The following is a 24,402-nucleotide window of genomic DNA, read 5'->3' on the forward strand; positions in this document are numbered from 1 at the left end:
AACTTTGCAGTCCCATTTTAATCTGCCTGTAACAAAGTAAATTGTGAATGCCCCTTCTATTGATTTGCTTTAACATAACATCATTTATAATCCACTTGAATTTCATTAGAAACATCAGTACTGTTCAGGCTCATTAACACACCATTTTGTCTTTAGGTTTCAAACAGTAATGGTCATCCTGAGTCTTCTGAAACTAAAGTTAATATAGAAGGTTTTACATCTTGTTTATAGAAACTCTTTGGGATCCTCTCCTTGAAAAAATCTATTTTTTTTTTACTTGGTGGACTAAAAGGTCTCTTTTGTCATGCTGCTTGTGTCAGGGTTGCATATAATTAGCTATGTCTCAAAAGTCAGAGTTTTGGGGGCAGAATATTTGAGTAAATTATGGCTTTATTGCTTTCAAAACTATGAAGACTAAAATCAGAAGTCTAATGGTTACTAATACTTCCTGAATCCTTGCAGTAAGCAAGGGAAAAAATGGATTTTAAGACAGCTACTATTACATTTGTCAGATCAGCAATAAAAGTCCGAGTAAGCAGTCAATCAGTGAGTCAATGGTTCCCCAGCTCTAAATAAAACAGCAGCCTACAAGTAAAACACAGCCTGGACCCAAAGCTAATCATCTTTTGTTGATCTAATCTGCCTCCACCAGGTCCAAGGAGAGATTAAATATCACCAGCTGGAAGTTGGAACTGTCTGGACTGTGTTGCAAGACCTTTGGAGAATTTGATAATGACATATATTTTGTGATATCACCAAGATTCCCGATCACATGAGGTGTTCATTGAAAAAGCATTTTCCATTTGCACAAAAACAGAAACTGAAAATTAACTTAATCTGGGGAAGTATGTCTGGACAGAACATGAAAAAAAAATTTGCCTTTCAGTACAACTGACAGTAAATACAATTAAAGTGGTAAAATTATTTCACTGGTGCTTAAAGAATCCTGTACTTGGTTTGCAAAGACGAAGAAGGCACAAAAGGTTAAAGAATGTTTTTATTCAGCTTTCAGCTGTCACAGTTCTAAACAGTAAACATAATTAACAATTCACCCATGGTACTGGAGAACATAGTCCTGGTATCAGTAAAATGTCTACTGTTTAAGGCACTGATAGTGTGGAAAGAAAAAAAGCATGGATTGCTCCTTCTTAACCAGAATTTAAATCTATGATAAATATGTGCTTGCTATTCAATGCTTAAAATTCCACAAGCTACATTTACAAACAAATGTGTATACAACTTCGGTAATTACCAAAACAGGAATCAGTGGCTCCCCTACTTTGACTCTAGAGCAAGTATTGTTTTTCTTTGGAGTGGAATCAATTTTATAACCTATTAAAAGAAACCAAAACACAAGTTACTTCAGCAGTATGGCTTTAAGACCCTGTATTTGGTTACAATATAGCAAGCCAAGTTAAATAACAGCGTACAAGTGTCATATACTGTCATCTTAAAAGAAGCAGTTTTACAATATAAAAATTAGTTTAGAACATACTAAAGTCAGTTTTTGTACAAACATTTTTACAAAACTGAATTACTAAAAAAAAAAATTCAAGAACATTTTAAATATGAATCACTCTTTACATGTTGTATGCATAAAATCTCTTATCTTGATGACATAAATTAGGAATACTACAAACTTTCTAAAGCTGGCATCCATATGCTATTGAAATGCACACATCAGAAATACTGAAGTGTTAGTTCTGAAAAAATCCTTAAGAGTCACATTTATACTTGCCAAATAGATGCACAGTGACTTAGGTTTCAAAAGGAGTCACAGTGACCTCCCGTGGCCACTTAAGAAATCCCTGTCATTAACCTTTTTTTTCCATTTTGTACAAGACATTTCACACAAATGCCAATAAACTTAAAATGTACAACAGTGCGTCGTGCCTGGTCCAACTACCCCAGGAAATTACAGTATTTCTATATGAAATTAGCATAAAGGAGCACAGCCTTCACACAATCTAGAGCCTGGTCACAGAAAAAAAGTCGACTTTTCTCTATGATTTATTAAGAAGGTGTTTCAGAACATTTTAGAGAACTGTTTTCTGTAGGTCAATGAGAGATGATGTTCAATAGATGTTCAACACATATTCAATGTTAGGCTCCCAAATACATAACTTCAGCTTTTGAGAGAATAAAGGAAGGAAATGTAAATTGATGCTGTCTGACCCAAGTCCAAATCAGAACACAGGTAAAGTTGTACAAGACATTTTAAATGTGTATCAAGTTCATTGGTATACAAAAGCAAAAGAACCCAAAAGTCATTTAAGCCTTCTTCCATTGTTCTGAGGAGATGCAACCAACACGAACAAAACACCGCCTTCTTACATCATGAACAGAAGAAGAAAGTGGAAACAAAACAAAAATCACAGTACTGACTGTCTGTCATCTGCAGAACTTACATTCTTCTACTGCTTATAAATCTTCTCTGTTATATCGAACTTTTTTTCCATTATGAGATTCTTCTGTGTTTGGTGCCAGCCATGTGAAATACACCTTCACCGGATCAATATTCCAATGCTTGTGAAATGATACTGGAATTTGGTGAGAAAGGTAGTCTTTTGGGTAGTCCATTGGCCTTGCCTAAGATGAAAGAATAAAGCAAAACCACTCATACTCAGTGACCAAGAATCATTTTAAAAAGAGGAAGTATCACCATTCAATAGCCTCTCTAACATAACAAAGCAATGTAGCACTGACAAAACATGCACGATAGCAAGAAAGGGGTTTTTACATGATTCTGTTAAATCCATTGATAGGCATTAGTTTAAATCTTCAACTCGCAGTGCAGTCATCATGCTATGAATGAAGTACACTGATATTAAATATGTCCTATTTCTTGGGATTAAATGGTCACCATCTATGAAAACAAGTGACAGAGTAGTTTGTATTGCATCTTTTTTAATACGCAGGTTTGGCTCAGTAATGACAAAATAATTTTAAGTCATATTCTCTTCCTCCTCCTCTTAATGAGAGTTGCCAGCCCTGCCAGTGTGATTGTAGGATCCTAATAAGCCCATAAACAGCCAAAACACATGAAGTTTTATGCTAGGTAAAGGTTTCAAATGTGGGATACGTTGTGGCGCCAGAAAACTGCATTGTTATTCTTTATCAGGCTGTATCAAACCAAACAAAATTACAACGCAGCTCCATGATGCACTGCTGTCTAAATGCACCATGCGTGTTTCATTTTCTCTGGCAGTTTAATGGCTCATAAGTGCATCATCATATAAAAAAGCCCCACCTTTACCGGCTCCTGATAAAATAATTACGTTTTGTCATCATAAATAGAGTCTTTGTAAGGAGAAATGCACGAAAGGCAAACTTTTGTCGTTTTTTCTAGATGTAAAGCGCACAAAGAAAATCAAGTGATTTGGATACCAAATAATTGATCTAATGCCTAAGCTAGTAACTGATTCAGTACTGCACACTTCACCTACTTAAGGTGGCATTTATGAATTCTACATGCAGTGTTCTCCATGCAGTTCTGTATATACTTCAGTCATAAAATTAGGCAACAGAATTTGACATTAAGATATCTGAATGTGTTGCTGGTGGTTTTCTAAATTTTGATATTTAAACCACAGACTGCTTATTTTTAAAAACTCCACTGGAGAAATCAAGAGGCAGCCTATATCCCTCAAGACTTTTGAAACAAACTTTGAAGAACATTTAGGTTTCAAAAATCTGAAGAATTTACTTTGCATAGAGGCAATTTTTAGATATCTGGAATCAAAGATTTTTGCTGTTTGAAAAATCAAACAGCTTTGTATTGAGCTATACACAACATTTTTGGGTTTTTTATAATTTTTATTACATTGCTTTCTGAGAATCATATAGCTTTATAGGTGGTTAAACTTAAAAGATATACATTCCCTGAATTTCTTCTTCTCTCCCTACACTTTGTGGAATCTATTATTGTAATATTTGCTCTTTTCTTTTTTCTTTTCTTTTCTAGAATTTGTATTTGGTATTTTAGAAAACCCATATACTTGCTCATGGACAGATTTAACATTTAAGATCACAATCCTGGCTGCTACTCAACATGGGAAGGTTCCTGTTCTCTTTAAGAGACTCATCATGTCAAAAGCCTCTGGAACAAGTTACAGAACACGTATGTATCTATCTTAGCATGTAGCCAACAGGAAAGCAGTAGGAGTGAGCAAACACTGTTACATCACAGACACTCTAAGGACAAAGATATCATTGCTTCTGTTTCATAATAAATATCTCAGGACAATTTTGAGTTCACGTACTTCAAGGAACATCACACATCATATTTCAGTCAAGCCTTAAAAAAATAATTTTCCAGTTGACAAAAAATCCAAAATTGGCTTTCTCATTTTTTTCTCATTTGCATAATAGTGGAATTTGCAGAATAAGCACATTCAATTTTTATTCAGTAGTTCTCTGCCCAGGGTTAATTTTTGTTCAAGGTATGTCAAATTAGAATTTGTTATAAGCAACAGGGATGAATTACAAATCAAGTGTAATTTTCTATGTGGAAAATCAAACTGCTAGGATTTCACTTTTACAGTGATTCAGTATTGATTCAGTGTCAATTCAGTATCAAATGCACACCAGCAAGGATTACTAGGAGGTGCTTTGCTTTTTTTATCTATAAAATGAGTTCTGTTCTTTCCAACTTCACTTTAAGTAGGTCAGTTTGGTTTTTTTTTAAAACATCTGTGCAAGCATAATACTGTTGATTTTATAAGATGCATTACTTGCTTTCTTTTTATACTTAAAAGAGTAAGCAATGATAAACAAAATAGGAAAGTAAACTGATATGGGTTTTTTTATATGGACAAGCAATTAAAGCATTGAATATTGTGTTCTCAGTCTTCACATTTCTCTAAAAAGAAAATGTAACCAGAAAGAGAACTTTACATAGGAAAACTGGTAATTCAAACAAACACCCCCCTTCCACTGACAGCTACTTGGAACCACATAGTAATTTACTAATTCTCAAGTAGTCTGTTATCTTAATCTCAGTTCATATTCAGATAAATAGGTCTTTCCAGTTTTTAAACTGGACCAACACTTGAAAAATACCGAACACTACACTGATTTACATGCTGATTTTTAAAAAAGTTGTGCACTTTTAAAAAGAAAAAAACCCTTTAATGCTTCTTATTAATGCCATGGAAGGATTTGGTTTACAAGGCAGAAAATCTCTACAGGTCTCAATGTATCATGTTTTCCACCCTGACACTACAGTTAGCTTATTAAATATTGTGGGATCTATCTTCACTAATGAGATATTTCAGAATAGTAAATGTTGAATCAATAAAAAAATTGGGTAAGTAGACAAGGCAGATTTCATGATGAGTTCTCCATTACTTGAAGAAAAAAGTATTGTATTGTGTTTTTTTTTCTTTTCTTAGAGGACATATGACAACTATTCAAAGCATGTGGCTCCTAATTCTATCTGTTTTTCAAAATACCCACCTCTGCGTTTTTTATAACATGTAGTTATAGATGAACTGAAATATCATAACTAGTAAAGCATTATAGTAATCCATGCTTTCAGAATGTTCTTATTTGCCTGATCAATCTTGTTCTGCAGAGAAACAAGTTATAGCAGCAGCATCTTGGTTACTGTCATTACATATTATTCAAGTTTGCAGTACTTATGAGTTGTTTTATATGTATACTTAAAAAAATGCAATATATTTTAAATACTTAGAAATAACTCTGACCTGATGAAAAAGTGAACTATGTGTTATAGGGATTCCTAGGCCACTGAAACACATCCCAAGGACCATATCATCAGGCGCATCCATGCTGTAACACCGGCATTTACTAGCAAGTAGTTTCTGAACAGCTATTCTGCTGAAAACCATCCTGAATAAAAAAAAGCACATGTAATATATAAGACAATAGCTATTAAAGAAGCCAAATAACTGTAATTAATAAATATTGCTAAATGACATAAAGCTGCAAGACCGAACATAGCCCTCTGATACAACACATTGGAAATTTCAAAATTTGAGAAGTCAGAACTGACAAATAGTGCAAGAGGTATTTTCTGAAAGATAATTACTTTACAGAATGTAAATTAATTATATCAATTATGCCAATTATAGTTATTCCAACAATAACTTAGCTATCCACCATTTTTACCACAGCTGATAATTCCTCCTAAATTTGGCTTGGATGCGAAAGAGAGGTTCTCTGTCTTACTCAAATGTACTGCCCAGTTAGTTATCATGTAGCCATTAAATGAAAAGAAGTTTAAACTTAAACTGTCATTCCTTGAATCATCTATTAGACAGATTTCTTTCCATAACTGAAAAAATGTTCCTTTAAGCCATTGCAAGGTTTTTCTGTTCATCCTAACTTTGCTGCTCATCTAAATATCAATGAAAGCCTAGAGCTGTTAGATCATTATCACTAAAATAAGCCTTAATTAGATCAGAAACATGTTGATATCTTAACTTCAGCATCTGAGGGACTACAATCTTGTCTAGTGTTCCATAGATGCCTTTAAGTTCCTCTATCCACCCAGTCCAATCAGAATACAGGGTACTCTAGCTACTACAAATTATATTAAAAAGATTCACTCTGAAGTTGCTGCAGGGCTTCATGAGTTCATTCACTGTATGACAATCCTTCGCTTGACACTGGGATATGGTAAAACTTCTACAAATACTGAATGCTAAGGTAAAAAGACTGACCTTAGAATATTGTCAGATTAAAGCAGTAAGAAACTCCATCAATATCATTGCAACTTTGAAGACTGTATATGATTGATGATGCTGCCACTAGCTGCAGACTAATGGCCCATCTTCGCGAACGAAGATTTGGGGAAAGGTCTTTTACCTTTCCAGCCTGCGCAATGGATTTTTTAGGTGAGACACAGCCTGCGCTGAACTGAGCCCACCCTTTAATCCTAAGGTTCATCTGCCGGGGCCAAGCAAGCTTGGACAATGGCAGTGAGGTCCTCAGGACGTAGGTTTGTTTAGAGTGTCCTTCTCATAGATGGATGGCCACACAGGGCTAACGACCTCCATCAGGCCAGGAGACCGGGATTTGAACCCGTGGTCGCAGCAGTGAAAGTCCTGCACGCTAACCACTAGGCCACCAGGGGTCTCAAGACTGTATATATAATAAAAAAAAAAAAAAGAAAAAAAAAAAAAAAAACAGAGTACAATAGGAAGTCGTATGAGTGCTCAGCAGAAACAGAGAGGGAACAATAAACTAGAGATGGGGGCAAGGGGGAAGAGTTGGGACTTGTGACCAGCTAGTGTTGCTACACAGAAGGTGTGAGGTAAATCGCACACATTTGGGGGAAATATCACTGTTTCTATTGAAACTGATTTGTGTTGTAATTTAAAACATTTGCACTCAAAAGAGGAGCTAATGTAGATCTCAGTAGGAGTTTAAATAAATTACCCTCCTCCGCCAGTGATATAACTGTATCCTCCTGTTCCCAAGCCGTAACCGTAACGCTCTCCAAGAAATACTGGTTCATTTGGGTCATAGCAGCTGAGTAATTTTCGGAGTCTGAAGATACTATAATATGAAAATCCATTAAAAAAAATCTTGTAAAACTTCATTTGGAAACATATTGCTAGCTTAAATGGCATTCTAGTAAGTAGCACAAAGATATCAGGAGAAATTCAGAAATTCTACCAAAAAAATCCCAGAGACACAAACTGTTAGACATTTACGATGGATTATATAAGATATGACAGTCAATTTTGGTCAAGTGATGAATCAAGTAGCTTAAAATATTTTTCTGAGGTAGGTAAAGTTTGTCAGCAAAAGTTCACCTCATCTCAGAGAAAATGTGAAATTATTTTTTCTGATCAATGGTAAGATCTTTGCAAATTACCAACGAACATTTACAAATTGAAAAACAAAAGGTAGTTTTAGTTATATGAACACTGCTCTATCTACAGTTACATCCTCTTCCAATTCTTCTGCCACATGATTGCATGTAAAGTATTGTCTTGAACTACTTATGTTCATGTCCATGTGATTCTGCTCATTAAACACTGTGCCTTTTTTTTGCTTATATTGCAGTGTCAGATTTTACATGAATGGAATCTAATTTTCTATCAAAGGCAAGTCTCCGAACATCATTCTGGGTAGCTTGGACAACTGACCCTAGCTTATGGAACCTTTTTTCTGTCACATTTATGTGAGAAATAAGTCTTAGAAAGCATATTAGTCAATTACTAAAACCAATCAGCTCAGACATATCTATATTGAGGAACCAATGTGTAATCATATTCAGACTATATGATTACATGAATATACTAATATGCATAGTTTTAACCAAGTTACAAGATTACACTGATTTTAATATCCGTCAAAAAATGCTGAAGTGATAGTTTTTTTCTTGAAGAAATATAAAGATATGTAACTAATAAAACAGGCATATCTCTTGAATACAGAAGAATAGATGAATATTGCTAAAACTCATATTGGCATGAACAGTGGTAAATCCTGCAGTAATGAAATTTATACCTTATCAGTGTGTCATCATCCACTATGACTAACCAAGGGGTTGTGGGAGAGGTATGATTCAAAAACCTTTCCAAAATGGCAAAGGTTTTCCCACAGTGACCTAAAGAAAGAGAAATTAACAGAATATACATTTAAATAAAGTATGATTTTACAATAAATTATTATTAATTAAATAAACGTTCTGCTGCAGTATGTAAAACATTTTGGAAATGACTGGCAAAATATTGGAGATGCGAGTTTAAGTTACAATCTTTGTTATGCAGAATGGTATTTGTAAAAACTGCTCCAGCACAACCACTGCTTTCCATGCAGGAACACACTTTTGAAGGATTTAATTCTTTGAATTAAAAATAACCTTTATTCCAACTATGCTGTTAAGCTGTTGGACAATACTGGACAAACTTTAATTTCGAAAACTGTAAAATTAGGAGACTATGATAGAAACATGTTCTACAAAATACTCCAAGATATTTTCATAGTATTTCATGATGCATCAGGCAGATCCATTGCCTTTATATAAATATTTAGATCTATATTAATCTACTGCATTCATCACTGCAACTCAGGTTCTGATAACTGCCCCCAAGAAAAGGTCCTAATATTTATCACAAGACTATAATGAAGCTGGAGGGGTAAGACACTCTTTACTAGGAATGGAGAAGTGAAACACCCTTGTTCAGAATGAGCAGGACAAGAGAAACAAGGAGTTTCAGATTTCTACTGAATGTTCTTTAGATCTCAGAAAAAACTAATTGCAGTTAGTCTTTATTCAACACAGTTGGCTGTGTAAAGCAATTGTCACCAACAATATTAAAATTAATAAACATTAAAAATAAGGATAGGATATTATATTTGAAGCTACTTCCAGTTAAAATGTTTTTGAGAAAATGCCGTAAGAAATGCTTAAGAAATGAAGGAAGTCCTGGCTGTGCTGATTTTGTGAAACTGTGAACTTAATGCAGACTGATGTATGTACATTTACAAAATTAGAGCCAAGATTTCTATATTTTATTCCATCACAAAATGTGGAAGGCCCCTTCCCCCTGGTATAAGTAGAAATACTGGGCACGGCTTCTACAGATGATCGACATACGCCCATCAGCCCTGCTGCCTCCTGAAAACACTCTCTGTTTGCATATGTCCCACTGCACCTGTGCAAATAGAAATCCCTGCCTATTTTATCTCTGCTTCTAACAGACCCTGTGGAGGACAAAAAAGAAGGGCAGAAATAACCCAGAGATCAGAACAATTGACCTAGTGGGTCAGATAAAGCTAACAGGCCACTGCTTGGACACCTCAAATTCAGAAGGTATAGCCTGTAGACTATAAGCCTAAGAAAAATAGATCAAATGAAAGAAAAAAATCAAAATTACTAAACTCATGAAAGACACCATATCCATAGTATTTTTTCTATTCAAACACAAAGTAAATTAATTTTAAACCCCATTATTTGACATACAAACATTTCATTCTTAACATTTAGTTTTTGTGCTTAAACCAAGACATACTAGGCACAAGAATTTAATATTTGAAAACCACATGGCAAGCAGTTTATGCTCAGTAACCAGCTGGCACTGCCTAAGGTCTTTTGAAATAAATTTATGACTGCTGCTACTGTTGATGATCTTACTCAAGATCATCAGTAACTGAAGAGTTATTACTCTTACCCCAACTAATAACACCAATTTTTTTGTCTTGGAGTATATCAGTGTACCATGCTTTCATACTCACAGTATTTAGATTTTTACTATCAAGAACATGTTACCTACACAGGGGAACTCCCAATGTACTCTCCATCCATTTCCTGTGGCAAAAGCATTCTTTTTAGGCTGCACAGATGCACTGCAGATGTAATGTCTAAATTACTTACTTAACATGAAATACACATATCATCCATAAAACTTAACTTCTTCAGACAGTTATTTGTGCAAAACTGACAACAATAGTCTATAGCTCACCTCTGTCAGTATTAGGTATGCCTAAATCTATAGTAGGAATGGACATGTCTGCATAATCACTGTAGTATTCAATAAGGGCAGCTTCTCTTTCCCAAGTCTGCTTTACAACTGGTACTGCAAAACAATGATTGACATTGAAACACAAGTAACTTGATTAAAACAAGTACTTGATCAAAAAATTTATGTTAACCATTTATTGTTAACCACATTCCTTTGCATGGTAATAAAAATGCTGTTTCAAATACAGCACTATGGTTCTAAATGTTCATTCTATTTTCTTTCCCATAATACTTAGAACCAATTTTATATCTTTATGAAAGCCAGACAGGGCAGTTTTATATACATGATAAAAAATTTATTTTAAAATATGACTAAAGTTTCATATTACATTGAAAACTGTGATATTTACATTTTGGCTAACCAAAGTGTGGAATTCATTACTTTTACACTTGCTATGGTAGACTTCATAGCACACATCAGCACAAACAGAATCAGAAATCAATTCTACTTCCAGTATTGAAATTGCCACATTTTAAAAACAACACATCCAACTGTACAGCGTATAAAATGTTCTGAATTAGAAACAGGCCAAATGTGCATTTGGAAATGTTACGCTTGTATTATACACATCCTATCTGACAGCAACATCATATTAATGCTCAAAAGCACCCATCTATGGAGACACACTCACAGAGCATTTTAGAACCATTCCTGTTATGAATGTATAAATATTTATTATTTTATTTATAAATAAAAATATTTGTGTAATTTATAAATATCATACAACCAATTTTGATCCCATAGAGATTCTGTTCAAAGGAGGATTGCTTAATGCTTCTGCACGAAAGCAACCCTTTTCTTATTAGTTTAGTATTTCACATCAACATTTAAAATTGATCACACAAAATTCTAACAATGATGCTGTGAATGTTTAAATTACATCCAGAAGTTAATAAATTATGGGTAATACAAAAAAACCCCAACCATCTGCAGGATGTTTGGAAGAAAACTATCAGATTAAAATAACGATCTCTTTTCCATCTTAAAAATTAAGTGGTCAGACCTTAGATGAGCAAGTGCTCTGAAACACTGTGCATTCTACTGTCATTGTTTCTCTGCTTTATGTTCTCTGACACCATCCAGGAGGTCTCACTTGTAGCAGTTAGTGCTCTAAATGGAGGAAATATTCATAAAACTTCCCTTTGCTGCTATATAACTTTGATGCTTGTGAACAATTCATTTTAGTCTATTGCTAGAATCATCCATCACCTAATTTGATGTTTGCTGCCTACCTACTTGCTAACTTCCCTGTACTCTGATCACACAAGAACATGAAGGATTAATTATTCTTGATTGACCAATAGTCAGTTTGATAACAGTTACCTTTTATTTCATTTTAGTGTTAAGACAGCGTAACAGGAACTCAATGCACTAATGGAAAGGCTTCAATATTTGAAAAAAAAAATCATTTCTGTAGCAGTGTGCAATGATTCATCCCACTTTTATAAGTTTTTACAGAAATGTAAAAGTGTTCTTATCTTTTTTCATTAAAAAAACAAAGGGAATTATGTACAAAAAAAAGTGCTCATACAACTTTATAGCAGAGTTTTGAACGCAAAGCCAGGAATTTCACGAAGCATTAACTCTACTCCTATGTAATAAAAAGTCACATTACATCATATAACACTGCATAATCAGGCACTAATTGGCAGAGTACACTTTTCTTTTTTTCAACTAGATTAAGAAAACAAGTAGGCAGGAAATTATTTTCTTATTTTGTGGAATGTTCTACTTAAAAATGTCTCTTAGAAGAACAAAACCTGAAAGCTTTCAGAAAACAAGGCCCCAGAACAGAAGTATCACAGATATACAAAAGCATCCAACCTTCACCTGGTAGAAGAGACACATCTGTAAAGGTTGTTTTACCTTTCTCCAAACAAGGACCAGAAACTCAGCAGGGTGCTTTAACATACTGAAATATTTGCTATTACAGACTGAGTCTCTCAATTTCTTCAGTGGAGTGAGTCCCCTTCAGCATATAAATGAAGTATGTTCACTGAAGCAAGGACTTGAACCTCACCTCAGTTAAATGGTCTAGCAAGGGGGCTACTAGCTAAAGTGTCTTTCTCTTTTCCTGGCTTGTCTTGATGGAAGTGTCACCACCAGACTAATGTCTACCGTAAATTGAATCCCACAATACTTCGTAATTTCTAGCAACTTGTATCATCCAAAGAAAAAACATCTATATGGAATTTTGGGCTAGATGCTAATGCAAATATTTATCAACGTATTAATATTTGTGATCACATTAAAATTTTAATACCACTAGAGATATTTATAGAAGGTCAGCTCTAAGCTCTTAATGAAATTTTATTTGTGCAGTTTCTAGAACACTGATGCATGTTTGCAGTCTTGAAAATTTCTTTTATAACTACATATGGTATGTGTAAGAAGAGCTGTATCTGAAGTAAATTCTGAGGTAAAATTTAGCTGCTTTTAAAAGCATATCGATTTCCAAGCTTAAAAGCTGCACTAACGTAGTTTTTGGCATACAATAAAGAATGACTTACCAGGTAAAAAGAGCTGTCTGAAGCTGGCATTCATTAATCTTTCAAAATCTTGAGTAAGATTATCCTCTATTGCATAACACTGGAAGCTGTGAGGAAAGTTCAAGAATTTTCCTCAGTCTTCAACAGGTGTTTCCTGAAGGATGTTTACGCTATCTTTTTGAAGCCTTATGTTATTGTCTGACTTTCTAGGTTGTTTTGTTTTAATTTTTTTCAAATTTTGATGTAAGAAAATAAACATGGATCCAGAAAGGAGAACTCTTCAGTGTACTCCAATTACAGGACAGTCAATTTTGTTTTGTCAAAAGCTACTTTAAAGATAGCCTAATGATTAGGTTATTAAAATACTACAAATGTGCCTTCAAGTGCAGTAGCATTAAAAATAATAATTCATAAATTTTATTATGAAAAAAGCCATCTGCTTTTAAGCAGACTTAGTTAAGAAAAGAGCTTTTCTCTTCATCCTGTCCTCTGACAATACGTGTGGCAACCCCCCCCCCAAATTTGGTACAGTTACTAACCATTACTTAATTTTCAATTTTTTTGTCAATTATAATTACTTTAAATTATGCTTATAAACAAACTAAGCCTAATGGTGACAATGTTATGTACCTGCAGTATTAAAGAGCACACAAAACTCAAATTCCTTGAAATAAATCTATTCCTGAATTTCTTTATTAACAAAATGTCTAAAAGCAAACTAGAATGCACTGGTAGGTGGCATTAAGTAAGCAGAGTGTCTTCTGCTAAATCAGCGGATTTAGAATTTCAAATTTTTCCTGCAATACTTGATCTACCTCAACTTATCTGAGCATTAGCTGAGCATTAGCTGTGTATTAGCTGAAGCTGAGTGTCTCTCTGTGTCTTTATTTTCCATGCCTATGAGAAGGAAGCTAATGCTCACTGCATGTATCTTGTTGGGTGGTGCTAGGTTTTTTTGTTTGTTGTTCTTAGCATGGATATCAAAGTCCTATTTTTTTAGTGACTATCATTACTTATATAACACTACAATTTCAAATGAAACATGCCATAGTGTGGCACACACTTGGGAGATTCTTGATCTGGGCCACAGGTTGGACAAAGTACTACATATGACCAAATATCTACAAGAGACAAAATTTCCCATTGGAAACATTATAAAACACATGTGCACATCGAATTGCATAGTGTGACAACAGCCAGAAGGAATATGACAGCATAAGCTGCTCAAACTTTTACTGGAGAGGAGGGCAGGACAAAAGGAAGGAGGAGATGAGGGACCTTTCAGCTTGTTCAGATTTCTAAATCAGTCACCATAGAGCTGCACAATTGTCACTGCTAGTACAAAGGACAGAAGTGAACCAATTATCTGGAGCAAAGTCACTGAAGGATATTAATAGCTGCTATATTAATTAATATTGCAAGAGCACCAATTTACAATTTAAGCTAACTTCATGCATATTTTAATTTAGATATTAAATTTCAAGTTTTTTGCCAACAATCACTAATGATGAAACATCAAACAACCACAACTTTTCATCTTAAATATTTGACAGCACTTCTGAGGACTCTGAACAGCAAAAAAATTCTGTCTAAAGAATAAGCTGTTTATAATTCTGAAACGTTCCTGTTTCCAAGCTGATTTTGCAAATATTAGTCCCAAGAGATACAGAGACAGCAAAGATCAGCTTGTTTTTCAGATATTCATTTAATGAACTATATTGCATAAACCTAGTACCTTGACAAGTCAACAACTTACTTCTGTCATCATGAAATTTTCGACATGTTTTTACAGCAACAAAAATGTCTTCCTTTTTAACTGGTTCTCCCTATATGAACAGAACAAAACATAATCTTTAAGTGCAGGCTCTGCCTGTAATACTTTACAGAATATGCATGTCCATACATATAATAAAACAGATAATACCTTTTCATTGTACAGCATATCAAACAGAATAGTGTACTAGTAATACATTAGGAAGCACATTTTTATCTATTGAAAAAAACATCACTGGTTGTTTAAAAATCCTGAAATAACATAATTGAAATACATTTTTCAACGATAAAGAACTCGAACATGAACTAAAACACTTATCATTAGGAAAAGAAACTTAATACAAGAACTTGCTAAACTAGGTCTGAAAAAGAATGGTTTTTTAATTTCTTTGAAATTAATCATGATAAGAACATGTTAAATTGTATCACACTTGGAAAAAGCAGATTAAATGCTACACACTAAAAATCTTTTAATTTTCTCAATTGTAATAAACCATTTGACCATTTTTATTTATTATCATTCTTGGCACCTAGAATTTCTCTCTCCTGGAAGCACGGAACACTTTTTGGCCTCCAGTAACACTTAAGTCATAATAACATAAACGTATTCTCCTAGAGGTGGAAGAGATGGGTTGTACTTTAGGGCAACAACTATTATGATCATCTATACTTCATTATCTCACAGAAGTGCAAAGGTAAATACAGATCATGTACTGATCAAACATTGTGGTGGAAAGACCCATTAAAGCATTTGTAATATTAATTGCTAGGAAATATCCAGAACAAACTACTTTGTTAAGTCTTTTTTAACTCATTGAAAAATATTTTCTTACATTTTGAGATTTTTGAAGTCAAGTATTATGCATTTTAGTAAGAATTTTACATTTACTAAGTGAACGATATTTAAAATATGGTACTTACGCAAAGTGGCAGAAAATTACTGAATGTTGTTGCACAATAATCAACTTTATATGAGTTCACATCATCTGTGCAGAACTCAGGCACTGGAGTAAGATGTGGTCCTTCCCCTTTCTGCCAAATGTACAGGGCAATCTGTCAAAATAGGTAACATTTATATCAGTAATGACACTGTATAAAAATTTTCAGAGCATGCAAAGAAATCATATTACAGGGCAAACTTAACATGAAAAGTGAAGAATATGGAATGCTGTAGAAGATTTGTCCCTTAGTCAATCAACTAGTTGCATACCTGACTTCTTGCTCATGTTTCTAGAGCCCAAGCATAACATTTTTGCTACAGAAGAAATTCTATGAGCTGTTTGAACATATACTCAAAGTGGAGGAAATCTGGCTTCAAGGTTTACTTCTATCTAACTCAATTGGAATTTACAGGAGGAATGACACTTCTCCCATGGAGCAAAATTAGTCCTGGGTTCTAGTTTCTGTTTCCCATACTATTTACACATATTCCCAATGACTCTTGAATGGAAAACAAGCTAAGTGCTCCTCTCTAATATGGTGCCAGACCCAGCACACACTAAAAGCAATGAAAAAGACTTTCCTTTTCACTGTTTTATGCCTACTTAGAAACTTCTAGCTTTAGCACTCCAGCCTAGGGCCAGAATTCCACTCCTCTTTTAGTAAATAATCAATTATGCTACTATTAAGAGGATATAATATTTCCTTTTCCTCCTTGTTCAGGAAGAACCAAGAGCATTAAGTATGGACTGAACAAGCCCAAGTCACCAAAGCAGTCACAGACTTCTAATTTATAGATGATTTTTGACATCCCCGCCCATGACATAGAGGTTGGAACTAGATATCTTTAAGGTCCCTTCCAACCCAAACCATTCTGTGATTCTACGATTTTCCTGCCTGTCTCATTTAGGTCTCAACATCCTCAGAAAATCCCAACTACCTGCACATAGTAATTTCTGGAACTTAGAGGGAACGAAAAAGAAGGTCAGTTTGTTACGTGCCTTGTTAGGACTGGGTCAGGTTTAGAACACAATTATGTATTTGAAACAAGCTTCTAGATTTGAAAGATTTTCAACAGGGCACAGTCACATAATAGGACACAATTAACTGATGACTTCTTAGTAAGTTGCTGATTGTAGCTGGGCTGTTGTAACTACACATACATCTTTTGACCACCTCAACTGCTAAGTAAAAACATTTAGTTTGATTGCACTGAAAAGAGTTTAAATTACTGTATTCTTCCTTGCAATTGAGCAGATGCAGGCTACCGGCAACTGTGAGTACAAACATTATTATTTGCTAATAAGCAATGCTTCTGAAAACACAGACGAATCCAGCATTACAGATGAGTTCAACAAAGTACTCAAGGGAAAGGACACTATAGGGAAGAAAACTGTCAGTCATGCTTATGAATTAAGACAAATGCTGTTGATCATGCTTGAAGTAGAGGTGTAGTAGGAAATTGGCATGTAACAGATACACTCACTGTAAGGAGCAGCCAATAAACACACATAAATTTCCAAATTTATCATTTTGCCTTGTCACTACATTCACCTTATGGAATGTAAGTGGTTCTTTACCCTACCGTTTAGCCATACACAACAGCAAGGCAGGACCTGCCTTTCACAAACCCATGCTGGCTAGGCCTGATCCCCTCATTATCCTGTATGTGTCACATGATGGCACTCAAGATGATCTGCTCCATGACCTTCCCCATCACCAAAGTCAGGCTGACAGGCCTGTAGTTCCACGGAACCTTCTTCTGACCCTTCTTATAGATGGGTGTCACATTTGCTAACCTCCAGTCCACTGGGATCTCCCCAGTTAACCAGGACTGCTGGTAAATGATGGAAACTGGCTTGACAAGCTCTTCCACCAGTTCCCTTGGTACCCTTGGATGGATCCCATCTGGCCCCATCAACTTGAGTGTATCGAAGTGGTGCAGCAGCTGATCACTGATCACTTCCCCTCCTTGTCCCTGTCTTCCAGCTCAGAGGGCTGGGTACCCTGTGAACAATTGGTCTTACCATTAAAGACTGGGTCAAAGAAGGCATTAAGTACCTCTGCTTTTTTCTCATCCTTTGTCACTAGGTTTCCCTCTGGTATCTGATAAAGGGTAGAAATTCTCCTTAGCTCTCCTTTTGTTGCTACAGTATTTATAGAAACATTTTTTTGTTGTCTTTTACAGCAGTAGCCAGACTAAGTTCTAGTTGGGCATTTCTCCCTGCATAACCTCATGATATCCTTGTGGTCCTGCTGAGTTCCCTGCCTCTTCTTCCAAAGGTCTTAAACTCTCCTTTTTACCCTGAGTTCCAGCCAAATGTCTCTGTTCAGAAAGGCTACTCTTCTTCCCCAGTGGCTCATCGTTTGGAACATGGGGATGACCTGCTCCCGCACCTGATGATTTCCTTATTGAAGAATGTTCAGCCTTCTTGGACTCCTTTGCCTTTCAGGACTTTCTTAAGAGACTTTCTCAACCAGTGTCCTGAACAGGCCAAAGTCTGCCCTCTGTATCTCCAAGACAGTAGTTCTGCTGCCCCCCCTCCTTACTTCTCCTAGAATAAACCCCATCATTTTGTGGTCACTATGCCCAAGAGAGCCTCCAACCATCACATCACCCACCAGTCCTTCTCTATTCACCAACAGCAGGTCCAGCAGTGCTCACTCACCAGTTGTGCCAGGAAGCAACCTCCTGAACTGTTCCCTCTCTGCTCTATTGTATTTCTAGCAGACATCTGGTAAGTGGTAGTCCCCCATGAGAATGAGGACTAGTGACTGTGAGACTTCTCCCAGCTGCTTACAGAACATTTAATCTGCCTCTTCATCCTGTTTGGGAGGTCTGTAAAAGAATCCCACTAGAATGTCTGCCTTGTTGGCCTTCCCCCTGATTATTACCCATAAACACTATTAACACCATGGTTAAGCACTCGACAAGCCCTGACCTACAGGGCTATCCCACTGCCTCTCCTTCCCTGACTATTCCTTTTGAAGAGTTTATAGCCATCCACTGCAGCACTACAGTTGAGCCAGTTATCCCACCATGTTTCCGAGATGGCAACTATGTATAGCTTTCCTGCTGTGCCATGACTTCCAGCCTCTCCTTTTTGTTGCCCATGCCATGAGCATTTGTGTAGATGCATTTCAGTTGGGCTATTGATCCCAACACTTTTTGGAGGGGAGAACCCTAATTCCTATGTGTCTACTGTCAGGTGCTTCCATGGTTTCTAACATACCAATAATAACCTTGTGTCATTGCTGCCACATGGATCTCCATCCTCTGCCTCCACTGAGACAGCAGACTGAAGGACCTCACTAGCACGCTGTCCCTCAAACACCAATGTGGTGCCCCCAGGCCTATCTCTAGCGAACCTGGTTTCATCCCTTTCCCCCTCCAAATCTAATTTAAAGCTCTCTAAAAGACCCTCGCTAACTCCTGGGCAAAGATCCTTTTCCCCATCTGAGACAGGTGTACCTCATCTGTTGTCAACAGCTCTGCTGTCATGTAAACTGACCCACAATCAAAAACCTCAAACTCTGCCAGTGACATGAGGCTCAGAGCCAGGTATTGGTTTGCTGGCTCTTCCTGATCCTTCCCTCATCGTTTCCCAAACCTGGAAGGATAGAGGAGAACACATCACTTGTGCTCCTGGATCTCCTTAACCAATCATCCCTGTATTAGTTCAGAATTCATCTATTCAGAGTTAGTCTATCGCATAAACCAACAAAGAAGCAGTGCTCCTGCAGCACAAGGAATATTTAACAACTGTAACTTAACATGAATTATTTATGAAAATTCACAATACGCTAAAATTTCCCGCTGGAAAATGAAATCTTCAATAGAAAGCTTTAGAATGGCGTAAAGCTATTTGATTTCAGAAGCGAGGTCAGAGTGCTATTTTGGGTTATAGTGCAGATGACACACCGTTACTAGAACAATGGAAATGGATTTACTATAAAAAGACAAGAATAGTCTTAGTTCTAGTTCAAATCTAGTGTTAGACATACAAAAAAATCAATTTTTTTCTTCCAGCTTTGAATAAGCATCAAGGAATATGCTAGATATTATATAGTTACAAAAAGTCCAAACAACAACCTACAAATGAGCAGCATGACAAAAATCCTTTACCGCATCTGAGAGATAGGGAAGTGATATAAATGTTATGGGAAAAAAGAAAAAAGAAAAAGAAAAGGATAAGCACAATAAAATACCAAAGACAAGAGGCATATGTTACTAGGACTCTATCAAACTAAAATATTTCTTAAAACATTTCTCAAAACATTTCTCATCCTTCATAAACTTAAACATTACACACAATCATTAAAGACAACAGATTATATCCTTTGATTTGTTGTCAATCTTGATTCACACAAGAAGGACGTAGAGATAAAAATTATTTAAGAGGGAGAAGCTGGTGATTTATAAAATAAATGAGGGGAAATGGAACTGTTTCTAGGGAGACGAGGCTGTGCAGAAAGAATAATTACAGGGTTGAATTAGGTTATCAATGGCAATAAATTTGAAATGAAACATATGCAAAGACCTGCTAACAGAATGAGAAGTGGATGGAAGTCATTTTGCTGGTCGAGTGATCGATTAAACAATCTGTGGCACATAAAAGCAATGTCTCTAAATGATCTTTTTTATGACACTGTTTAGAGACTTTGTCAGTGCTGAGGTACACTGGAATATTGGGAATATACAAATGACTTTGTCTAACAAAAAAAAGATTAAGAGTGTGAAGCTCGAGGTCTTGCATTTAGAAAAAACTAACAAGAGGAAAGAAACAGCTTGTTGTCTTGTTCATGTAGCAAAATGAAAGCTGAGGAGGTCCTAATGCTGATGAGAAATACATCAGTCAAGAAGGGGAAACTATGTAAAAGAATGGTGTTGCCACAAACCCAAATTTATTTAAATATGCTACAAATCTATACTCTATAAATACACTGTAGATCTGTGTTATAAATGAGGAGGTTTATAACCATTACAAGATCTGAAACAGCAGCAGTGGTTTTAAGCAAGGTGGGTTTTCTTCAGGACCAGAACCACAATTCATAGCTGACTTTCAAGAGTTTTAAAATATTTAAAACTAATTCAATATCACCCAATTTCAGGCCAAAATCAACAAGCTTATTCCAGATTCATCCTCCTCTTCCATGCTGGTTCAGAAGTTCACTTGGGTGAAAAAACTAAACACAGTACAAACCCCTGTGCTAAACGAACATTCTGAATGCAGAAAAAAAAAAAGCTTCAGAAAAAGTAGCACTGATACTCTTCCAGATCCATCCCCCACTCCTTTGTTCTCATGTTTCAGTCAGAGTCTGAAATACCTAGTGACAACCTGTTGAAGCTGTTGCAAACCAGAGACAAAAAATAACAGTTCCAGACTTCCATGCTGCAAGTTGCAGCACTGATTGTTCACACAACAGTTGGGTTCCTCAGACTATTTAATGCAAACCCCACCAAATTTAGCTCTGAGAATCTGATTTAGAAAGTGAGTGAGGCTGGCTAGTACCTGAGATACTGTTCACCTCAGCTTATGCTTCACGAATTGCAAGTCTCTCCTTCATTACAGAGCAGGCCTTAGAATATACCTTATTGTATACAATCACATACGCATTCATATATGAATGCAATTTTATTAATGAATTCTTCTATGCTTAAAATATAATTTTAAAGTATTACAATATTTTAAAGAAAGGGAAAGAAATCAAACATGCTATTGCAGTCAAACTTTCTAGGAATGTTTAAGAAAAATTGCATATTTCCATTTTGATTTATCACCATTCAAATATATAACTTTATATATTTTTTCATCACATCACTGCTTACCTCATGCTTTAAATCTATTGTGAAGTCTGACTTCAGTGGTTCGCTCTTCAACTTCTTTGCAAGCCTATACATTTAAAGATGAAGAAATTTACTCCAACATATCAAAAAAATCAATCACTAGTGTTTGTAGGAAAATGTGGCTGGTATATTTTATACGGGGAAAAATAATAAATCACATTTCTGTAGTTATTGCCTCAAGAAGCAACTTATATTTCTTTATCGTATTAATTTTTTTTTCATCTGAGCCCAGTGTCATGATGTTAATATTAATTTTCAGCACACATATTTTGACACATTCTTCCTGCCCCAAAAAAAGTTCTCACCTGGAGTAGATGTACATTTTCAACAGATTAAAAGCAGCAGTACATTTGAAGCTCAATATTGATCAGCATCTCAAACTTCAGACAATATTCTCTTCTTTGTGTATTCCAAAGAATAGTGTTCAGGCACTTTCAATTTTTGAAAACATCAATCCCTGCTACAGTAAGATGCATTCAACTTCTGAAATCTATGAACTTGAAATCTCCTTTGAAAGCATCTAATGTGAAGTAAACATACAGTTTGTCTCTACAACATGGGAAACACTTCTAGAGGGCAATGCAGTCACTCTAAGGTCCAGGAATAAAACCACTGTCTGGGGGAGAATAAATTTTTTAAATTACAAAATATGGTATTGAACTAGTTGAATGACTAGTACTGGATACCTATTAACTAGATAACATAGGCAGAGCAAAGCAAAATAAATCACATGCACAAAAAATCTACTTCTGTACCTTTGTCTAATAATGACTTCTTAAGTGTTTATAATAATTATGCTTGGAATATATCGAACAATGAAAAAATGCAATTTTATCAAAGGAGCATTTTCTGGCTAAGTTTACAGTGGGAGTACAAGTCTATGTAGGTATGCCCATAGCTAGTTTTACATTACTGTGCCTGGTTGAATGTCTACCTATGCATCTTAGATCCTCAAAGTAGACTGATATGTATCAGTGTGGGTGCTGTTAATATAGGGGGCAGCAGCAAAAGTTCAGTGTAGGCTCTGAAGTCAAAGCCATGAGAAACCAGCGTGCACTGGTTGAGTACATCCCAAGCTGTCACAGCTAAGCTGCAACCAGAAGCTTCAATTCAAAGACAGATGAAAAAATTTGACTCTGCATATCTACATGATCTGCAACAGATCTTCAACTGTACTGCTGGAATACCTTCATCTTTTATAGAAAATATCAATCCATGCGAAATCATAACACAATAAGATAATATTGATTAGCATCTAGAAATATTGTATAAACCAAACATTCTTAATAACTATCAATAAGTAGGAAGGGATTAAAAATTCAGTTCTTACTTGTTAACAAGTGGAATGCTAAGTGCCCAACCAGCAGCAAAATCTGGAAATTTAAAGACTGTCGGATTTTCAGCAAAGGCATAATGGTGAATTATTGTAGATTCTTCATCATATAATGCTTTACCTAAAAACCACTCCTGTAAAGGAATACAAGAAACAATTTAGTTCATCTACAGCATCCTTTTAGTGAAGATGATGACTGCATTCATGCTGAATAAAGCAAACCTGAAAACAAAAACAAGGGAAGCATACTGTTCACAATAAATAATCTGGAAAAAAAAGTACTTGGTAAGAAATGAAACTAAAGGTAGTTCTCTGAATTCAAATATAGGCTGTATTTTCAAACTCCAGCATATGCCCTTGATTTCACTTGTTCAAACAACACTAAAATCCCAGAATCATAGAATAGTTAAGGTTAGAAGGGGCCTCTTTAGATTGTCTAGTCCAATTCCCCTACTCAAGCAGGGTCTGTCAAAGCAGGTTTGGGCAACTGTTTTTTCCACAGAACTCCTTCAAGGCATCAGCACAGTTTACACACTTCACATGAAACAAATAATTTACACAAAATTCAAGACAAAAGGGAAAATATTCCAGCAGAAGTACTGTAGAAACATCAGACCTAAAATCCCAGCCTAACCCCAAGAGAATCTTGTGCCTCAGTAGCCAATCTAAGCAGATGTTGCTATATAGACTAAGTTTTATAGCTCATCAGAGTCAACAAGAAGTGACAAATGAGATTTAGCCAGGGTACAGCAGGCAGAAAACAGAAGAGAGGTCTGTGCACCAGGAGACACCTCCAGCCAAACCCAGCTGAGCCTGGCAGGAGTATGGCTGTCCCATAGGACATTCAGCCTGGCAACCTCCCCGTCAGCAAGCCAGGACTCAAACTGGCTCCCCAAAAGGCAATAAAAGGCAGCCCTCAGGTGCTACCATGGGTACTTGTCTTGCCACACACATATCTATTCCATATCTATGGAATAAAAAAAAAACCAACCCTACTTTTCTTTCTCTGTAATTAAACCCATACATATACACTCCACAGGCTTTCACATAGTATTATTTCTGGCAATTTTAAGTCACATATCACTGTGAAGACATTACAAGTTACAGCCAACGCTCTCCAAGCTTATTGGTTCCTAACACTGTTTATTTACTACCCAGATATGTAGGACAAGTCAATCTGTGGAGGCTGTTTTAACAAGATTAGATTAGTTATATGCAAATGAAGTTATTCTATAACTTAAGGAATTGCAGTAATCAAATTGCATATATGCAAAAATGTGAATTAAAAAAAAAGTACATGATTTCCATTGTGGATAACTACCATCCACTGGATCAGTTAGTATACTGTGTTTCAATAATGACCTACCTTGAATAAGAGCATTCCAAAATCTTTAGAACAATTTAATAGCTGAAGGAATGTGATGCAACAAAACTCAATAGCAGACCTCAGGGTGGGTACAGGTGACTTTACCTAATTTGCTCACTGAGTTGATTTTACCCACTCACTTTTGGATCCAC

General features: G+C 35.7%; 1 protein-coding gene across 1 annotated transcript in view; it reads right to left on the reverse strand.

The window, feature by feature from the left end:
- Nucleotides 1–978: 978 nt before the first annotated feature.
- B3GLCT (beta 3-glucosyltransferase) overlaps nt 979–24,402 on the reverse strand; it is a 58,366-nt gene continuing 34,942 nt past the window's right edge. The window contains exons 7-15 of the mRNA XM_027677784.1: nt 22,882–23,018; nt 21,534–21,597; nt 15,686–15,817; nt 14,748–14,817; nt 10,443–10,556; nt 8,485–8,584; nt 7,405–7,524; nt 5,709–5,853; nt 979–2,589 (exon numbers count right to left, since the gene is read on the reverse strand). Of these exons, the coding sequence (XP_027533585.1) occupies nt 2,422–2,589; nt 5,709–5,853; nt 7,405–7,524; nt 8,485–8,584; nt 10,443–10,556; nt 14,748–14,817; nt 15,686–15,817; nt 21,534–21,597; nt 22,882–23,018 (1,050 nt within the window). The 3' untranslated portion in view covers nt 979–2,421. The remainder of the gene's footprint in view (nt 2,590–5,708; nt 5,854–7,404; nt 7,525–8,484; nt 8,585–10,442; nt 10,557–14,747; nt 14,818–15,685; nt 15,818–21,533; nt 21,598–22,881; nt 23,019–24,402) is intronic.

Source organism: Neopelma chrysocephalum, unplaced genomic scaffold, assembly GCF_003984885.1.
Source record: "Neopelma chrysocephalum unplaced genomic scaffold, ASM398488v2 Primary Assembly neopelma1_43, whole genome shotgun sequence".
Classification (NCBI taxonomy): Eukaryota; Metazoa; Chordata; class Aves; order Passeriformes; family Pipridae; genus Neopelma; species Neopelma chrysocephalum.